Raw genomic sequence first — 19,692 nt, 5'->3', positions numbered from 1 at the left:
TTTGTTTTTAATGTAGAAACATTTATTAATATATTTCCTCATCTCTAAAAGATTTTGTGTGGTTGGAATTTTTTTATTCATACATTTTGTCACAGAAATAAGGATCTTTAGGAGTAGAGATCAAACCAAACAGTCCTTCCAGAAATGACTATGGTAATATACAGGTGAAATCACTGCATGAGAACAAAATACCCATAATTTATTGGTCACCATTTTTCCTCCTGTATATGGCCTCAGTTTTATAAAAAAAGATAGATCAAGCAGGTTGTTAAACATTAATATTCTTGACCTCTGGCTCATCCCTCACCATTTCAAAATTAAGTGTTTTAGCGTAATAAAACCGTACCCTCATTTAGCCTTTGAAAAGCAACATGAAATAACCAGCAGCTTCTTTTGGAAAACTATTTATAGCTGATGCCCTTATCTTTTTCACAGCCATTTACACCATGCTGCATTTTTGGGTAAAAGGATGTTCTGTAGTGCTATCCAAAGGTAAAATGCCTTCTCAAGCTCAGCAGAAGATGGTGCATCAGAGACACCTTCAAGTTCTGTTGTAACTAGCATGTGCGCCCATAGTTCAGAAGGAAATATGGAGCCAACCTTGAGGAGTACGTTCTCCTAGCTTACTAAAGCCAGAGGAACAATACGTGTTGCTGTGAAGCTTAAGTACACTCCTGTAGTTCCTGGTTGTGTCAAGAATGAAAAAACAAATGATCCAGAAACAGCTAGTCCCTAAAAAAAAGTGGAGGCGACAAAGAAAAGAATAAACCTTTAGTTTATTCCAGACTCAGTTTGCTTGGGGCCGTGCAACGGGGTCTTTCTCTAATCTTCTCAGCTGCAGCCTCTCTGTGTTCCAGTGCAAGCAGGGTTTCAGGATTCTGCCAAGTCTTTGGATTGTGGCAGAGAAAAGCCGCAGTTTGGAGAACATGGAGCAAACGCCCTCCAGCACGCAAAGACCTTCTCACCTGGAAAGATTTGATGCTATTCTTTTCACTTGTTAGCGCTACACCAGTGTTTCTCAACCTCAGTAAGTTTTAAGATGTGTGGACTTCAACTCTATACATCTTGACGTCCACACATCTTAAAACTTACTGAGGTCGAGAAACACTACTCCACACAAATGGCTTTTGTTTCATTAAATTTAGGAAACATTCACTTCAAATGTCATGTACACACAGAGTAAACCTAGGATCCCATTTCATGTCACCCACTGGACAGCAAATGGATTATCTGCAACTCCGCTGGTTTTTTTTCCTCTTCTTCCCCCACCCCCAACCTCAGAACTTTCTTCTTATCTTGCAGTGGCTGTAGCCAGTTTTTCTAGGAAGTCCATCTTTTTCTGCTCCAGGGCCTGCAAAAACCCTTGAATCCTCTCTTCTCGTTTAGCTTTGAATTCTCGCAAAAGCGTCCGGCATTTCTGAGTATCTCCACAGGATGTTGCACCTTCATCTTTTAGCTTCTCTGAGACTTGTGCCTTATCAGTTTCTAGCTGTTGCCACTTCCTTTCTTCCATGTATAAATCTCTGGCTTTCTGGAAAAGAAAGCAATGATGATGCATTAGGTCTCTGAGCATAGATCAGCACCCCACTTCCCGTACCCTCCAAATGTCTTCGACTCTTCCGTCAGTACGAAACATAGAAGACAAACTGTATTACTGATTTGGCTTGCAGGATTCTCTCCTGTTTATAAAATTCCCCATGGCCAGCAACTATCAAAGTTTGAGTCCTTTCTCCTCCTGAATGTTTTGTCTTTTTTCCAATCTTGGGTATTTATAGCTTGCCACTAGTTTTTACACAACAGAATGAGACAGCTCAGAAAACCACACTTACAAAACTAGACGTGCATCTGCAGGTTGGGTTGATGGGGTAAGAGTGATCATCTTTTACCATACACCCAAAATGAATAAATGAGAATTCACTGCTAGAAGATATTCAGCCCATCTGTTCATTGGCTAATGAATGAAACCAGAATTCTATTCTACCCTTTTTTGGACCCTGCATGTCTGCGTGTATAATAGACCTTCTAAAATTATGCAGATTTCAAGAGAGATTTGCCAAACCATTTAAAGGCCACTTCCATATTTTTCCTGGATTTTTTTTATAACTCTGATACATGATTAGACAATAGAGTGCACAGAAAAAGAGACAAGGAGTAATAACACCAAAAGTTATTTACATCAAAGAAGCCCATATGCAGAAGCGATCTTGAAATACTGTCTAAATGGCTAGGGCAAAAGGCACCTTGTTTCCTCATGATTTCTTGATGCCTGGATAGAACTGAACTTTAGGACCATACTTGACTTCTTTTAAGGAGAGAGGGAACTAATGGAAGAATGAAACTGTCATACAGTATCTCTTCAGAGGACAAGATCATCCTTTGGTCAGAAATACAAAGTATTTTTAAGCAATTATTATATTGCTTTCATTGTTTGCACAATAAAGAACATCCATGAAATGAAAATCCAACAATCTACAGGTAGTCCTCAACTTATGATCACAATTGGGACTGAAACTTCCATTGCTAAGCGAGGTAGTTGTTAAGTGAGTCACGCCCAATTTTACCACCTTTTCTGCCATGGCTGTTAAGCGAATCACCACGGTCATTAAGTAAATCATTGTGATCGTTAAGTGAATCCAGCTTCCCCCACTGACTTTGCTTGTTGGAAGCCAGCTGGGTAGGTTGCAAATGGCAATCACGTAACCCCAGAATGCTGTAACTGTTGTATGTGCAAACCGGTTGCCAAGCACCTGAATTTTGATCACATGACCACAGGGATGCTGTGACGGTCGTTAAGTGTGAGGACCGGTCGTAACTTTTTTCAGCGCCATTGTAACTTCGAACAGTTGCTAAACGAATGGTCTTAAGTCGAGGACTACCTCCAGGGCACCATCTAGGCACTTTTCAGAACAATCCTATCAATTGTATGGATACATTCCAACATCTGTTGCCTCCCCACCACCCCAAACCATTTTGTGTGGCTAGGAATGCCCATCATTCTTTTCTTTACTTTTCATCCTGTCCCCTAGCATTAGTCTCAAAAGCCTAAGGGGCAAAAGGAAATCCAGAACTGGTTTCCCCCTTCCAAGTTAGAGCTGCACCTCTAGTTCTGGAATATGATAGAATTAAAGGTTTTTAAAAAATATTTAAGTGATACATGATCACCATTTGCATAGATCCACAACTGTGATGGAAGGCGGGACAATAATTTTAGCAGCAAGCAAAAGAGGCTGTTTTCCTGTCTCTGAAATCTCGGGGCAGGCAGTTCAAATATTTAAAGTACATATGCTGAGAGCCTGAGATTGCTTGATTGCTTAGCCTTTCGCTCTTTCTTTGCTTACCTGTAAAGCATTGTAGTTCATCTGGAACTGAAGGATGGCCTCGCATAAATTCCAGAAGGAATAATCTGGCCACAGCACACTCTGAAATGCTAGGCAAGAATGGGACGTCTGAGAAAAGAAAGACAAGGTGCTTAATGCTCAGGCTGGAAAAGAAAAGGAGGTAACCAAAGCAAGCAACATTGCTAGATTATTCCAAAACAAACTTCCCAAACAACTTTCATTCATTCCCAGTTGCTCAGCAACTCTGAAATGGACAGTACACTCTGGTCTCGTGTGTCACCTTGGGGACAGGGGCCTGTAAAAGGCTGTGCTCTTCAAGAACACTGGGCAAGACTCAGTGCATCAGCTATAGAAAGGAGATCTATACTATATTATAGATCAATGTTTCTCAACCTTGGCAACTTTAAGACGTGTGGACTTCAACTCCCAGAATTCCCCAGCCAGCCATGCTGGCTGGGGAATTCTGGGAGTTGAAGTCCACACGTCTTAAAGTTGTCAAGGTTGAGAAACACTATTATAGATAGTATATATTATATATACTATAGCTCCTGGTTATACTGTAGATACAATATGATATGATACTACTGTATATTATACTATAGCCCTTGGCTGCAAGCATCAGCCACAGAAAGTAAACCTAGAAAGACTAAGCTATGACTGTTCTTGCCAGAAAGTCACAAAAGTGTCCTAAGATAGCCTTTCTCCATCTTTTTTCCATCCTATCAACTTTTAGATTGCAAATTCAAAGACTTATTACTGACATTTGCAGTTCTGCTCAGGAGCCCTTCTAGCATCAAATAACCCCGGTAAAAATGCTTAAGATAGACTGGAATTCTGGGGCTTGCACTGACTTGCTGAGAAACCAAACTTGCCAAAAGTATGAAAAAAGAGCCTGTGAGAATTTCCAGAAGTGTTTTAACCCTGAGCATAATTCTCTGTAACAATGATATACAGCTTCTCCCTTGCTTTATCGTTGCTGAAGGACAGCAAATGGGAATTTATGAAACAGTTTGTAGAGAACCAAATGGTGGTCTACCTGCTTGGTAGTGTCTTTACTAGAATGGCTGAAGACCACCCTTCTTCATTCTCCTTGAAGCGCTATTATAGCAGTTTACTGGAAGAGGGTACACACATTTTGTTTTGCTTTTTAAGAGGACTGTTTATTACAGAAGATCTTTTCTTATATCCAACAACAAAACCCAGAGAGCTGAGAGTCAAATGATTTCTAAAAAGCATAGACCGCAAAGTAAGAAAAACTGATTTTGCTATTCAGTTGGTGAGTCGTTGCATTTTAGATTTACCTGCCACAGCATGAAATCACTAAGTCGAACTTCTCCAGATGTTCTGATCAGAATGTCTGGATGAGGAGATTTGCAGGAGTAAAGGCATTGGTCAATGAGCGATTCAGACACATCACTGAGAGAGGAGAGAGATCACAATTACTTTGGGAAGGATAGTCTTCAGATGCAATTCAGGAGCTGTAATGTTAACTCACATGGTCCGAGGTCCTATTATTGCTACGATTTGGACTGAAATCCACACAACTATTAATGGTTATTAAAGTTATTATACTAACTATTAGTTAATAGTTATTGGTTAATATTTACTATTAAAGATGCTGGTTATCATTTTTGAAGCCCTACATGGTACAGGGCCAGATTACTTATGGGACCACCTCTTCCTGAGAGTATCTGCCTATCCCACTAGGTTAGATAGGGTGGGCATGCTCCAGGTCCCCACCTGATTGAACCTCAGAGGTACACCTTCTCAGTGGTCACCTCAGCCCTTTGGAACAGCCTCTCACCTGAGATCTGAAGGACCCCTACTGTCATGAGCACTGATGGTGAGCAGGAGGGGGCCCCTATCCAGGGGGGAAAACACATGCGTAGTGAGGAGTTGAGCAGTCAAAGAGACACAGAACAGACCCACCTTGACTTTTGGGGTTTATCTGTCTGGGTTTTCCCACGCTTCTTCAGTTTGTTAGGATTTTCTGTCTAATGTAGCAGTAATAAAACACTAGAGACTTATTCCTCGTCTCAGCGTGGTTCCTGGCTGTTAGGACACCTACCCTTTTATCCTTCTGGTGGGCTGTGAAGACCTGGCTCTTCCCCCAAGCACTGGGCTAGGATGGGGGTTGAGCTGTGAGGATGTTTGGTCTCGTGCCTGGGGAGGAAGGGTACTCTCATTTTCAACCATGTTTTTATGGACTGTTGTGAGCCTCCTAGAGTCATTGTATGAGATAGGCAGCCATATAAATCCCATGAATGAATGAATGAATGAATGAATGAGATTTCAGACCCAGCAATGCATGTCAGGGACACACAGGTTCTTTTTGGATGTCTCCAGGGTATTTGGAATCTATCAAGGATGAGGGGGATGGCCTCAATAATTATTACACAATTTTGGAAGGATAAATAGACCTCATTTTCAGGAACAGATTGTTATGATGTATTGTCAACATCTGAACTGAATTTTGAGGGTTGGGCAGGGAGATAACAATGAAAGAGGACTATTAAACTATTTGGTCTTTTTTTTTTTTTTTTTGAAGATATTGGTTTGACATAATTATCCCATCTGTTTTTCTTGTTAGTGTTACATTACCTCAGTAACAGTTAAATATACATTTTTCCTGTTAGTCTAATATAATTGGTTTCAAAAGGAAAGCTACCCATACTTACTTACAAATAAATTGGCCATTACCTGACAAGTAAATTATTTTATAAGAACAGCCCTGCTGGGCAAAGCTAGAGGTGTAGTCCCATACAGCCACCATAAAACCCTTCTAACAGGGATGGGAAAGGGAGTAAAAAAAATCAAGATGGCAGCCATGGACATTAAAAAGTGGTATAGTTTTGCTCACATTGGTTGAAGTTCTTGACTTCTTTGATATCCCTGCCATCTAAACTAGCAACCATCACTACTTATTCTGGCAATGAATTCCAAAGGCTAGATCTGTTCTACATGAAGAACTGTTTCATCCCCTGCCAATTAATTTCATTAAATGATTCTTCCCATACCCAACATTGTGTCACGTCCCCCCTTCCACCCCACTACTATGACTCAAAATGCTAAACTTTTCTCATTTTGGAATGTATTTGAAAGCTATGTTCATTGCAGCTGCTCTTTTTAAATTGTCTTCCAGCTTCATCTTCTTGGGAGAAAAGGTTGGATTATTTGGGACTCTTTCAATTAGAAAAAAAAATGAGCAAGGATGATTGAGGTGTGGTATGGAGAAAAAAGTGGTTAGGAAGAGGTATTTCTCCCTTTCTTAAAGCATAAAGACCAGGACTTATCCAATAAGACTGCCTGGAAGGAATTTTAGGACAGGCAAAAGGAGTAACACTTCTTCATACAGCACATACACCATGAAACATGGTGATGACCACTAATCTGGATGGCTTTAATAGGGGAATGAGAGCCAGTAGGTGTAGTAGTTAAGGCACCAGGCTAGGAACCAGGAGACTGAGTTCTAGCCCTGCCTTAGGCACAAAGCCAGCTGGGTGACCTTGGGCCAGTCCCTTTCTCTCAGCCCTTGGAAGGCGGCAATGGCAAACCACTTCTGAAAAACCTTGCCAAGAAAACTGCAGAGACTTGTCCAGGCAGTCTCCAAGAATCGGACACGACTGAACAGATAAAAAAAAAATAGCAGATTGAATAAATTCATGGAGAACAGATCAAGGGCAATGAGGACCCAGTGTTACTGAGGCTGCAGATAGAAGACGGATATGTCTCCAACGCCTACTTGTGAGAAATAAAATGGGCCTTGGCCTGGTCCTGCAGGGCTGGTCTGATCTTCTCATCAGATCCTTATTGTAAGCTTGTAGGACCCCTGGTTTGGTGCAGTACCTTGCATCCCATTGCAGAGATTCACTGAGACTCCCAACGGACAACGACTTTGATAGGAAGCAAAATCACCCCCAGTCCAATGCCTGGTTCCATTCTCTTTCTCAGTACCAACTTTCTCCTCCTTCCCAGTTGATGAAGTTCAAATGCCACCATCTTTAGCAGTTAGCATCTCAATCATTTTTTTCGACTTCGGCCAACTCGATCCTCACAAGGCTATCAGTAGTTACCAGTCTTAATAGTTGTATGTGACCTCCCAAATGTTACGACTGTGCAATGAAATTACATGTCTTTATCTGCCTATGGTAAATTAAGTTTGTGATTTGCTAGAAAACTGTTATCCTCTAAGGCAGTGTTTCTGAACCTTGCCAAGTTTCAGATGGGTGGCCTTCAACTCCCAGAATTCCTCAGCCAGCCAGCAGAGCTTGGCAAGGTTCAGAAACACTGCTCTAAGATAAAAGATCTCATAAAAATATTTGTAAATATTTTTAATAGCAACTACCACGGTTAGAGACCATCCGCAAACATGACGGTAATAAATGGTAATAAAAGATCAATTTTCTGACCAATGGGTGCATTTAGGACCAAATTTCATGTGCCTGACTACAAAAGCCTTCAGTGTGAAACTGATTAAGGTCTGGTCAGTTACAGGTAGCAGCACAGGACTTCCAATTAATTAATTAAGATCACAGCTGAGCTTGTTAACTTGCAGTTAGTACTTTTTAGGGAAGAAGTACACAGAAAAGTTCAGGAAGAGATGGCATATTTAAGCAATCTCTCTACCCCGCAAGGAGGCAAAAAAAAAAGGGGGGGGGGAAACAGTTCAGGCACAGGACACTGTACCAGAGAACTTTATCTGAATGGGATGGCAGCAACCAGGGTTCTTTGTAGCGTCTCTCTGTCATGTGTTCACTTAGCAACCATTTTGCTTAACAACAAAGTTGCTGGAACGGATTGCACTTGCTAAACAAGGAGAGGGTGCAATAGTTTTGTTCAAGCAATGTGATTTTTAGCCACCTGGAAAGGCAGAATATGGCTATTCTGATTTTTTTAAAAAAGAAAGCAGTGGCATCTCATTGAAACTAAAGGGTTTCAGAGCACAGGCAGTCCTTGACTTACAACTGTTCAACAACGGTCCAAAGTTACAACGGCCTCAGAATGGGTGCTTTACTGTAAAGTACTTCCAAGCATTGCGAAACATAGCATCCCCCCAACGGTCACATGCTTGCATTTTGGGCGCTTGGCAACTGGCCCGTATTTATGACCGGTTGCAGTGTCCTGCAGTCACATGATCACATTTTGCATTTTTTTGTGCTTTCTGACAAAAAATGCCCATTGGGGAAGCTGGATTTGCTTAACAACCCCCGTAGAAATGGTTTGGTCACGACTTACAATGGAAATTCTGGTCCCAGTTGTGGTCAAGTTGAGGACTACCAGTATAATGTGTAAGGTACAGGAAGTGCCAGTGGAATAGAAGGGAGAAGGGCATGGACAAAAATACGGCTGCAGCAAAGTTGAAATTTGATTGTTATCAGTATCTTTTGCTTGTAAAGGAACTCATGTACTTTATAATGACGACTTCCTGATTGCCCCCTTTTCAATATTTCAGGCTTCAGGATTTGCTTTTCTGATACTTCCAAGCACTTGGCATACCTATTGCTTTCAAAGTTTTCTGAGCGCTTTAAATGTTTACTGAGCATTTTTTTTAGCCCACTGAATATTTTGAAAACAGCTTCAAGAAAAAATGTAGATAACTTCATAGCTGACCCAAGGGTAACGCAATTGGTATGTTCTGTGGCATGACCCCAAGTATCCAGGTGCAATTACCTGGGTTGCAGCAGGCCTTCTTCAACGCCCCAGGCCAACTCTTTCACCGCATTACTGATCTCCTGCCTTGATGTGTAGGCAAAGGCGATGTTCAAAAAACACCTTTGAATATGAAAAATGAAGACAGATTATGCACTGTGTGGAGGAAGCAAACTAAGGAATACAGGACAAATCTACCAAGTAGGAAGAACGACATTGTACAAAGGCCACCAAGCTTTCCCCATCTACTGGTCAGTGAAAAAGCAAATCCATGGACCTCACTTCTCCTGTCTCTGCCAGGAAGAGGCCATTGAGAACTTTGTGGCAGAGTTCACACACTGTGTGAAGCCATATGCTTAACATGACTATTGAACAAACCCATACTTCACTGGGTTCATCCAGTATGTTAAGCCATATTCCATGTTTTTCAAGCATGGCTAGGTTTCCACAGCACTCTTGATCAAAGCTAAACAAATCATATTATGACTACTGAACAAGCAAATCCAGCTTGTAACCAAGACCCAGTGCTTTAATTTTTTATTCATTCGTTCATTCAATTTATATAGCCGCCCATCTCACAAAATGTGACTCTGGGCAGCATACCATAAAAAAAACTATAAGACAGTGATATAAAAACAATTAACAAGTAAAAAATATTAATATGATGAAAAGGTGAGGAGAAGGGAACAGATATCAATAGCAATGGAACCACCTCAGCCTTTTTCTTCCTCCTCCATTCCAGTTGCTTTTTTGTTTGGGCCCTGCCTTTCGATTTTTAAAGATGGTCTTCTGAGAGCCATCTTCGCCTTAACTCATGGTACATGTGTGTCAAACCTATCAAGTTCAGAATTATCCAATGAAAATGATTGGCAGGAGCTTTTGGACTGAGTTATTTATGAGGCTGCAAGTTACAGAGCCCTTCCTCTGAGAGCCTCGCCTCTCTCCCAGCTGCCAGCAGCCTGCCCATCTATACCTGAACCATTTCTATCTCAGCTGGCCAATATAAGAGCTACACAGCTTGCTATGGAGGCATATTATGGTCTGTTTGGTTTGGCCTGTTTGTGAACCCAGCCATTAAGTTTTATAAACCATGGCTTAACCTTTTGTGTGAATTCAGCTACCTGCATTTATTCAGCAAACCATCATTTAACAAGCCATGGCTTAGCATGGTGCATGAGCAAATCCTCTCTAGAAAAGGGATGCCTACCCTTGATTTTCTCTTCTTCCCCATCCTTCTTCTTTTGTCTCAAAACTTTTAGACTGTAAACCTGAGGATCAGGACTGCCTCATACTTAAAACTATACAGGTAGTCTTCACTTAACAATGGTAATTGAGCCTGGAATTGCCGTTGCTAAGCAATATGGTTGTAAAGCAAGATGGCGTCGCTCAGCAACAGCAATCCCGGCAATTCCCCTTGCCGTTGTTAAGTGAATTTTACCAGTCGTTAGCCTGAGCACTCACCCCAATCCAAGTCATTCCAGGCTTGGTCCCTCCCAGCCCCAAACACTACCTTCAACCCCCACCACCTATCTTCTCCCCATCTCTGCCATTTTGGAGGCCCTGAAACCTGCTTGCAGGGCGGCAAGCAGGCCTGGAACTGCGTGGTGTAGAAGATCCAGCCAATCCCAGCTACCATCACAAGCTCTAGCGTCCCCAGCCTGCATTCGTTCATCCAGCTGCCTCCTCTCCCAGTCCCCTGGACCCGCCTTTGGACGTTTTCACTCAGCCGCCGTGGGAAAAGCAGAAGCGCCTCACTGCCAGCCCCAGCTTCTCTGCCGAACGCTTCCTCTCCACGTGGCTCCCTTCCGAACGCGGTCTTCCGAAGCTTACGCTATCTTCTCAGCACCTCTGGAGAAGCTGGTGCTATCTTCTCAGAGCTCCAAAGGCCCTGAGAAGACAGTGTAAGCTGAGAAGACAGCATAAGCTTCAGAAGACAGAGGGCAGTCAAGGACAACCTGTAGCACTCTGCATGTGGGAAAGGTGTCCAAGCTAAAATTCTGGCCTGGTGCAGCAGGGTCCTTGACCTGAAAAAAAGGCTGCGCAGTTCTGGAGTAGAGGAAAGAGTTCAAGAAACTGGAAGCAAACTCACGTGTTGTAGTGCTTAGTTGCCAGCACAATCTTAGCTATCAGTTCCTGGATATCCTGTGGCAGGAGGGGCAGATCTCCAAGTATTCGGATGCACACGCCGTGTTTCTCCAAGTTCTCCCTAAGGAGGAGGAAGGCGGGGGGAAGAGAAAAGCAGAAAAGCCAAATTCTTTTAAAAAAAGGGAGAAGGAAGCTAAACCTTAGCAATGCCAATATCTTATCTTGTATCTATAAAATCACATAACCGAGACTTGATGATTCAGAAACAAGCTGATAGCTTGAAACAAAAGACATGGGGTATGGGGAGAGAAATGTATGTCAGATAGGCTTTCTCATGAGCAAGAGAGGAAGTACAGCCACATGGATAATGGCAAGGCAGCAAGAGGTCTGAAATTTTCCTATCAGGTTCTCCGGTCTATTAAAATACTGCCTGGCAAGCGACATTCCATTCAAACTGCATTAAAATTAGCTACCAGCAATGATGTATTATGTAGTGGATTAAAAAGTCCCCCGCTACTGCACATAATGGCATTAAGTTACTTAGCTGCTCTTCATAACTCCTACGTGAAAGGATAAGCAATATCTGCCCTTAAAGAGAAAGTACTAATCAAATAAATTAATATACATTAACTGATCGCTGCTCTAAGCCACAATGTGGCTTGTTTGGTTTTGACTTAAAATGCTGTGTGAACCCAGCTAGTACAGCTTACTCAACCAGCGGTGTTTAGCATGATGCATGACCTCAAAAGGTAATATTCATCTTGCCTGAATGTGAAGGGGTCTTACATATTCTAAACAATTTAAGGGAAATATATGCAGCCAGAAATGTTTGATTAGTTTTCAAAAGAACTCAAACCAAAGTTACAACGTGTAGCATTCTAAACGTCTTTAAACATTACTTGCATTTACCAGCTGTCCTCTTTGATTTTATTGTGCTACAAAAAGAAGTCTATTTAATTTTGCTATATTTTTATGTTCGAAATCCAAGTCTATGACATTTACTGCAGGTTGGGGCATTATTCCTAATCTAATAAATAAAATCTGTTTATGCCTATATTTATTTTCAGGTTAACATTCCCAATGCAAGTATATTACTACCTAAAGGCCTGCAACTTGCTTGGCTGGTATACTTTAACACGCCTTTCTCCCCATCCCCTATCAAAGATGTAAAAATATATAAATGAATGTAATTAATTAAAGTTATATGCTAAATATCAATTTTAGTATATTAAATATAAAGTCCATCTAATAATAATATCTTCTCCTTTATAGGGTACTTCAAAACAATTGTTTCCAAAACTTAATGCAGAGATGGCAAGATCTCCTTCAAATTCAGTCCTCGGTGTCTTTCAACTATCTCAGTCAGCAAGAAGGAATGATGGGGACTGCAATCCAAAAGCATACTCCTCACTTTTGGTTCAACACAGGATATAAACATTACACTCTGTAGAAAAGGAACTTTAACAGCTTATTACTTAGGGGATAGAAAAAGTAGTCTTACTGTAATGATTGCCTACTCTAATAGACACTTACTGTTCTTCAAGAAGACGGATGAATTTTGTCCTAGCCAGTTGCATCAAGCCCTCAACTTCTTCTTGGGATCGTTTGAAATTCTCAATGCTAAAGGCATAAACTGTGACTTCCCGGATACCCAGACTCAAGCACCATTGTAATGTCTGTAAAGAGGAAGAGAGTTAAGGCCAAAGTAGAATAAAACCTTGATTTAGCATTCCCATTTAGTGGATGCAATAGATGAAACTTCTGTCTGGATATCACCCTCCAACTATTGAGCAAGTCCATTCCATTTGAATCTGAAGGTGGCAATTTATCTTAATTTTATATCACTCATAGTGATTTATGTCATTTGCATCACATTATGTGAATTATGCAACCTACATCATTTGCAGTGATTTGTATAATTTAATGACCTAAGTTGCCATTAATGATTTGTGCTTTAACAGACATTTGGGAGTAGCAGACACCTCCTCCCTGTTATTGATCCATTCAACTGAGCTTCTACTATAATTATACATTACTTTTTGGAAATTTTAGACAGCTGATGCAAGAAAGCAAGTAACCTTTACTGCTGTTTAGCAACAAGTTTTCCCTTCCCTTAAACCAGGGATGTGCAATTCCTACTGGCTCAAGGGCTCCATCAGGTTTTACATGAAACACCAAGGACCACATTCCAAAAGTGAATAGGACCAAGCCCATTTTGCAAGGAGAGTTTAGGTAAATTTAAGGAGTGAAATTATTACCTTAAAACTTGCAGTAATCCATTTGTTTAAAAAAAAAACAAAGGAAAAAGCCCTCTTTTTTTAGCTCACTGACTTTCCAAAAACTCTGAAATCACAAAAATGGGATACTGGCTGGTTGCATAAGGCTCCCAGGATGCACTCCATGCACCTTGCCTTAAATTAACTGACTGGAGTTGGTGACCTGCAAATCAGATGCAATTGGTATCCTGGTACATGTACACAGCACATCACTGGCTTCCCCCTTTGTAAGTTATGGGCCTCCAACCTAGAAATATCCAAAGAGGAAAAGAATGTATTTCTCTCAGAGGTAGCAGCGTTTTCTTCCTCTCTACTCAGTGAACTGAGTGAGGAACAGATTACTCTTTGTAGAGTTCCAAGATGATCCCTTGCAAAAGCCTTTTGAAATTAGTCCAAGTAGGAGCCATGGGGGAGTTGGGAGAGATGTGCTTGGCACGCCATAGTAATCACTTTGGGATACATTATCTTTGCATTCCTGGCAAGATGTTTCTCCCTACCTGTGTTAGTTTTGCAAAACCCTGTGAATGTCCTTCCAGCTTCTTCACATTATGCTTTTTAGCGTAACGACGATTGCCATCCATGATGAATGCAACGTGCCTGGGCATTGGCCCTGCCTGGAATTGAAGCAAGAAGAAAAGACAGCCAGAGAGCATGAGATATACAGTCAGCAAAGGTGGAACAAGAATCAGCTTGAGATTACCCTGCACCTGAAACATGAACTCTCTGATCTGACCTCCTTAAGGAGTACCCCAGAAACAAATCTGCAGACTCCTGGAGAGTCCTCTTGACAGATGGGTCTACAACCATCATCCTCTTAATGAATGTGTCTACAACCATCATCCTATAACAATCATCATTCATGCGGCTGCAGTCCTACACACCTGAAGTACATTGAGGGGGGAGGAAGCGTGAAAGAGGCAGAGAGAGGAAGAAAAAAAATCACAATCCTCCTCTCCTTCTAGTCCCCTAAAATGCAATCTTTTAGAACATCACTCCTGAGTTGGGAAGAAGACCAGAGAAAGTAAAGATGGTTTAGAAGCTACCTATCCTGAATGTGGAAGGACTGCAGAATCATCCTGGACTTTTACTGGCACACACACACGGGATGCACATTTTATTTTAAAACATATATCTCACCTTCCCTTCCAGAAATACTATGACAGACAGCAAAAAGCAATGATTCCAAGAACAGAACCAGAATATAAATAAAAGATGGCAGTGTGAAGATGCCATACAAGTTTCAAGGATAGGCAAAACAGCTCCCCTTCATGTCAGCCAGGCTGAAATGTCAAAGCTTTAAATTCTGGGGACGTAACTGGGGCAATGCAAAGAGAGGACTCACTGGAAAAGACCCTGATGCTGGGAAAGACTGAAGGCAAAAGGAGAAGGGGATGGCAGAGGATGAGATGGCTAGATAGCATCACCGATGCAACGAACATGAATCTGAGTAAACTCCAGGAGACAGTGGAGGACAGGAAGGCCTGGCGTGCTATGGTCCATGGGGTCACAAAGAGTTGGACACAACTTAACAACTGAACAACAACAAACTGGGGCACCTACTAGCAAAATACAGCAAAGCAGCAGACATGGGGCAAGTCCTCCACTCCTAAATTCAGTGAGGGGCAGCTTTGTGCAATTCTGCCCTCCTGATCTAATATTGTTGTATAAGGGTAATGAGCTTTAGCATTCTTCTGCCCACTGTATCCAAGCAGATATCTCTTTGACTTCACAGACATTTGCCCTTGCATCTTTTACTCAAAGGTACATTGACAAATAGAATCTACATGAAGAGGCAAACAGTTCTTGACCGGCATGATTTATCATCTAGGAGTACAATTCTCAACTGTGATCTCTTCCAAAGTTTTGGACAAGGATCCCCATCAATGGACCACTAGGTAAGCTGGTTGGAGTAACTGGTCTCGAGGTCAAAAAATCTGGAAGGGCTTCATCTGAAGAAGATTGTTGTGGGACAAGGTTTCTATGGTTGTCTCCTCCCACCTTAAATATTAAACAATCTAATATTTCTAGGTAAGCATTACATTTCAGTAATTGAAGATAACATTGAGGTAGTACTTACCTTTATTACGCTAGCAAAGAATCTCTCAAAAAGGGACAATTCTCCTTCTCTTATCCACGACATGGCTCCTCCTCTCAAGTACACGTCTTTGAAATGAAGAGAACAAGTGCTAATGGGCAGGAATTCTAAGACAGAAAAGAACTTTTGCATGCATAAGTATACCAACCCTTGGCAGATGAAAGCTGACAGCACCTGCCTCCCCAAACTTTTGCTCTCTAGGGGTACTGGGACTGTGAGGGCCAGACTGGCTGGGGATTTTGGGAGCTATTCTCCTGACATACCTGAGGGGCGACAGGTTAGGGAAGGCTAGATATCCCTCTTGCCCTTCTTTTTCCCCCAATGCTGTGGTTTGCTTGGGGCGGGGATGTGGATTTTCTACCAAAGTAACTTTATTCTAACTAACTTAAGAGAGCCAGTTTGGTGGAGTGGTTAAGGCACCAGGCTAGAAACTAGGAGACCGTGAGTTCTAGTCCTGCCTTGGGCACAAAGCCAGCTGGGTGACCTTGGGCCAATCCCTCTCAGCCCTAGGAAGAAGCAGGCAAGGGTAAACCACTTCCAAAATCTTGCCAAGAAAAATGCAGGGACTAGTCTAGGCAGTCGCCAGAGTCAACACTGACTCAAAGGCACAAAAACAAACAAACAACCTTATTCTAGCTTGCTCATCTCTTTCTCATAGTTTGATCAGCTGGCCAGGAAGATTCCAGTTCTTGGAATGACAGTTCTTTCCTGCTGGCAGGCTCACAAGGACAATAACAGTTCTGCCCATCAGAGTGTATTCTCCTGTTCCACACAGAACAGGCTTTTTCCAACCAGGTGCCTCCCTCCTGCCCCACTGAACTACAACTCCCAGAATTCCTACCCAGTGTGGCCATGGTCTGGGATTGCTGGGATTACAGTCCCAACACAGGTGGAGGGGAAGACTGCTTACTATCCTATGCAAGACTGGCTAGGATAAGGTTTAGTTAGAACTGTTTTGCCTTTAGCTACTTTTTCTCATCTTCCATCCCATTTTACAAGTTAAATCAGAAGGAACAGATATTTTTCCAAAGAGGGTTTCACTAAATAGTCTGCTATTGCCATCTTTATTTTACTTTTAATTACTTACATTGAGTGTTGATTTTATTTTATTTGGATGTACTATGATTTTTTTCATCATCACTATTATAATTTGTCTTTGTATGGTTGTAACTTTCATTCGTTATTGGTTGCTTTAATTTATTTATATTTATGGTGGAGGTTTTAACTCTTACAATGTTTGTCAATTGTTTTGTAAACCAAGAGTTTGTATAAAAATAGGCTTTTTCCATAAATCACAAATCTTCAGTTCCAAAGAAATCTGGGAAAATCAAAATAGAAAGCCTGGCAGTGTAGAACAGGAAATGAGAATGTCTCTGGATATCAATTGATATTGATATCAATTGAAAGAGCAAGGTTATTTCACCAGAAGACGATGCAAATTATCTCTCTGTTTAAGCACAAGAAGAAAAGGAAATTTCATCTTTAAAAAGACATCCATGCAAACACACCCTCTCTCAATAATAAACATGCACATCCTTGTTTTAGTGAAGTGACAAAAGTAGAAGCACCATATTCTTTTTCAGGTGAGACAAGCACCATACTGTGCCTTATTCTCCTTCTACAGGCCCTTTTCTAGCTAAAGTCTTCCTCCATTTAAACTGGTCTCCTTCTGACCTCCCAGGAAAGTCCATAGTTTTCTTGGCAACAATTTCGAAATGATTTACTACTTTCTTCTTCAGGGATTTTTTGGAACTTCCAACCAAAATTCTTCCAGGAATTTCCTGTGGTCTCCCGCTCAAATATGAGCTGTATTTCAAAGCCCAGACAAGGATGGCCAGGTGCTACTTCTGCCTCAGAGCTAGTGCTTTGGAAAGTTAGCTTCTATAACCAGGGGGGAAACACACAGCATTCCCAAAGACTAAATATAACTGTATCATTGACAGATACCTTTTCTTTATCAGTATAAATATAACAAAATATAAACATGATTAAATGTTAATATGTATAAATAACACTTATTAATAAAAAATGCAATGGAATTACTAAGATTTTTTGTGGCAAAATACAGACCTCTCTCACGACATACTGATAATATTTTTATTTTTCAGTTCTGGTTGTTTTACATGTGCAACAGTGCAAGTCTTATCCACAGACTTTTACAGTTTACACAATAATAAAATACACAATGGGATGCAGTGACATCTAGGAGTAAATCCCACAGAATGCAATCTTGCTTCCTGCTTGGACACTTAGGTTTACATCTCATTCTTCCACTAGCTTTTTGCATTCATTTTGCCTGTCTCATAGAGAGGGGCTTGTTAGGGTGGAGAAGTACAATCAAGTATTTGCTTACTTTCAGGATAAATCTTGCTGAATCGCTTGAGACTTTTTATGTATAGGTCTGCGTACAGGTTTCATTGCCAACGGTCAGATTAACCCTCAATCAAGGGCTGTTAGCCCAAATCAACCAGCGGTGGTAGACACACCCCGTACGCTAAGCTTAGTTAGCATTAACCTTCATTAAGCTTTCTATGGCTCGCGCTCTTGCGCATACCCACCCCGTTCGGTCCGGCCAGGGCGCACCGTCCCGTGCCAGCCCAGAAAACGCGGTTCAGTGCATCGCCCGGGGAATGCCGCCAACGAGAGGGCGTCTGCACGCGTACGTACGGATACACACAGACACGCCACCGGGGTCGCGTGCAGAAACACCGCGGTGGAACCTTCCCCCCACCCGCAGGGAACCACGGCACGAGGGGACCCCGCTCCTTCCCGTGCCACCCCCTTCCTTCAATCCAGAAACCGGGCGACGTCCTCGAAGGGAGGCAGCCTCCGCCGAGCCGGCCCGCGCGACGACCAACCCCTCCCTCACCTGTACGGCTCCAGCTCGCGCCTGCCCTCGCCTCGACGGCCCGGGCACGGCTCTTCTACCGGCGGGTGGGACGCGCCCTTCCGTATATGTCACGCCGCCCCGGCTCCCAGCTTGCGTCATCACCTCGCAACAGCGCGCGCGCGCGGAAGTGGGGCGGGGGTTAAGCAACGGGGCGGGGCCGGGATTCCGCGGACTCGCCAGGTTTGGAGTCGTCCGGCGGCCGCGGCTGAAGGGGTGGGTGTTGCGCGGGCGGCGGGCGATCGCCTGGCAGCCGCCCCCGCGGGTCGTTTGGATTTAGCTTTCTGCCCCTCTCGCTGCTGCCGCCGTCGTGCTTGAAGAGGTGGGGTGGAGGGAGTTTTGGAGGAAAGGACGTCCCTGATTGGGTTGCGGAGTTAAATGGGATTCGCAGCGGAGCGCAACTTTAGTAATTCCTATTGTGTTTATTGGGGCAGTTGACTTCCAGGCCATTGTTTATAGCAGTGTTTCTCAACCTTGGCAACTTTTAAGACCTGTGGATTTCAACTCCCAGAATTCCCCAGCCAGCCATGCTTGCTGGGGAATTCTGGGAGTTGAAGTCCACAGGTCTTAAAGTTGCCAAGGTTGAGAAACACTGGTCTATAGGATTGTAGCCTGACACGCAGTGGTACCCTTCAGTATATTTCTTGGCAATGCATGTGTTTGCCTTATGGTGCTAGAAGATGCTGTTATTTCTGTTGCAGGAAGACCTAAGGTAGTTCCCTCTGGCATTCTTATTAATGCCCTGAAAACTATTATTGCTCCTGTTGAGAGCCAGTTTGGTCTAGTGGTTAAGGTTCTGGGCTAGAAACCAAGAGTCTGTGAGTTCTAGTCCTGCCTTAGGCATGAAAGCTGGCTGGGTGACCTTGGGCCAGTCACCGTCTCTCAGCCCAACTTGGTGCAATGTAGACTAGAACGAGAATTTAATAGTTTCTTGTAAGACTACCAAACCTGAACTGTGGGGGCTCCCAACAGCCAAAAAATAAGATTGAGGGCCGCAGGGACCCATAAGCTGCCTCCCACGGGGTTAAAAGGAAAGCAGTGTTGCACTGCCCCCACTTCACTCTTTCTTCCAGTTGTCATTTTTTATGTGCTGCACTTGATTTTTTTTTCTGCAGTCACCAAGGGCTTAATGCCACAATGTATTGGAAATTAAGAGGGGATAATAGTATTTTTAAAGGAACCATGTACAAAGGATATTCCTGTCATTTAGGAAAGAAATGAAACAGCTACTTAAAAACACCCAGTTTCCATGTAGTTGCTTATTAGTAATGCAAAGAGAGGACTCACCGGAAAAGACCCTGATGCTGGGAAAGACTGAAGGCAAAAGGAGAAGGGGACGGCAGAGGGTGAGACGGTTAGATA

General features: G+C 42.6%; 1 protein-coding gene across 2 annotated transcripts; it reads right to left on the bottom strand.

Moving 5' to 3' along the window:
- DHDDS (dehydrodolichyl diphosphate synthase subunit) lies at window positions 1–18,422 on the bottom strand. 2 transcript variants are annotated; one of them, XM_063312057.1, is made up of 9 exons: window positions 18,313–18,422; window positions 15,426–15,511; window positions 13,846–13,962; window positions 12,606–12,748; window positions 11,077–11,193; window positions 9,009–9,110; window positions 4,640–4,754; window positions 3,339–3,446; window positions 1–1,531 (listed from the first exon to the last, which is right to left on the bottom strand). In XM_063312057.1, the coding sequence occupies exons 2-9, from the start codon at window positions 15,486–15,488 to the stop codon at window positions 1,292–1,294; spliced, it is 1,005 nt and encodes a 334-aa protein (XP_063168127.1). In that variant the 5' UTR covers window positions 15,489–15,511; window positions 18,313–18,422; the 3' UTR covers window positions 1–1,291. The 2 variants fall into 2 exon arrangements, with proteins under 2 accessions (XP_063168127.1, XP_063168126.1); XM_063312056.1 differs by lacking the exon at window positions 18,313–18,422 and having other exon boundaries at window positions 15,426–15,891.
- Window positions 18,423–19,692: the final 1,270 nt, after the last annotated feature.

This window comes from Candoia aspera, chromosome 10 (genome assembly GCF_035149785.1).
Source record: "Candoia aspera isolate rCanAsp1 chromosome 10, rCanAsp1.hap2, whole genome shotgun sequence".
Classification (NCBI taxonomy): Eukaryota; Metazoa; Chordata; class Lepidosauria; order Squamata; family Boidae; genus Candoia; species Candoia aspera.
This window is presented reverse-complemented; position numbering and strand designations above follow the sequence as displayed.

Bases quoted from the DNA above. Each gene is read 5' to 3' on its own strand.
- DHDDS (XM_063312056.1), bottom strand. From the start codon at position 15,575: ATGCAAAAGTTCTTTTCTGTCTTAGAATTCCTGCCCATTAGCACTTGT. The intron at 9,111-11,076 runs GTGAGTTTGCTT...TCATATTCAAAG, and splicing joins GCAACTAAGCACTACAACAC to GTGTTTTTTGAACATCGCCT. The intron at 4,755-9,008 runs GTAATTGCACCT...CTCCTCTCTCAG, and splicing joins GAAGGCCTGCTGCAACCCAG to TGATGTGTCTGAATCGCTCA.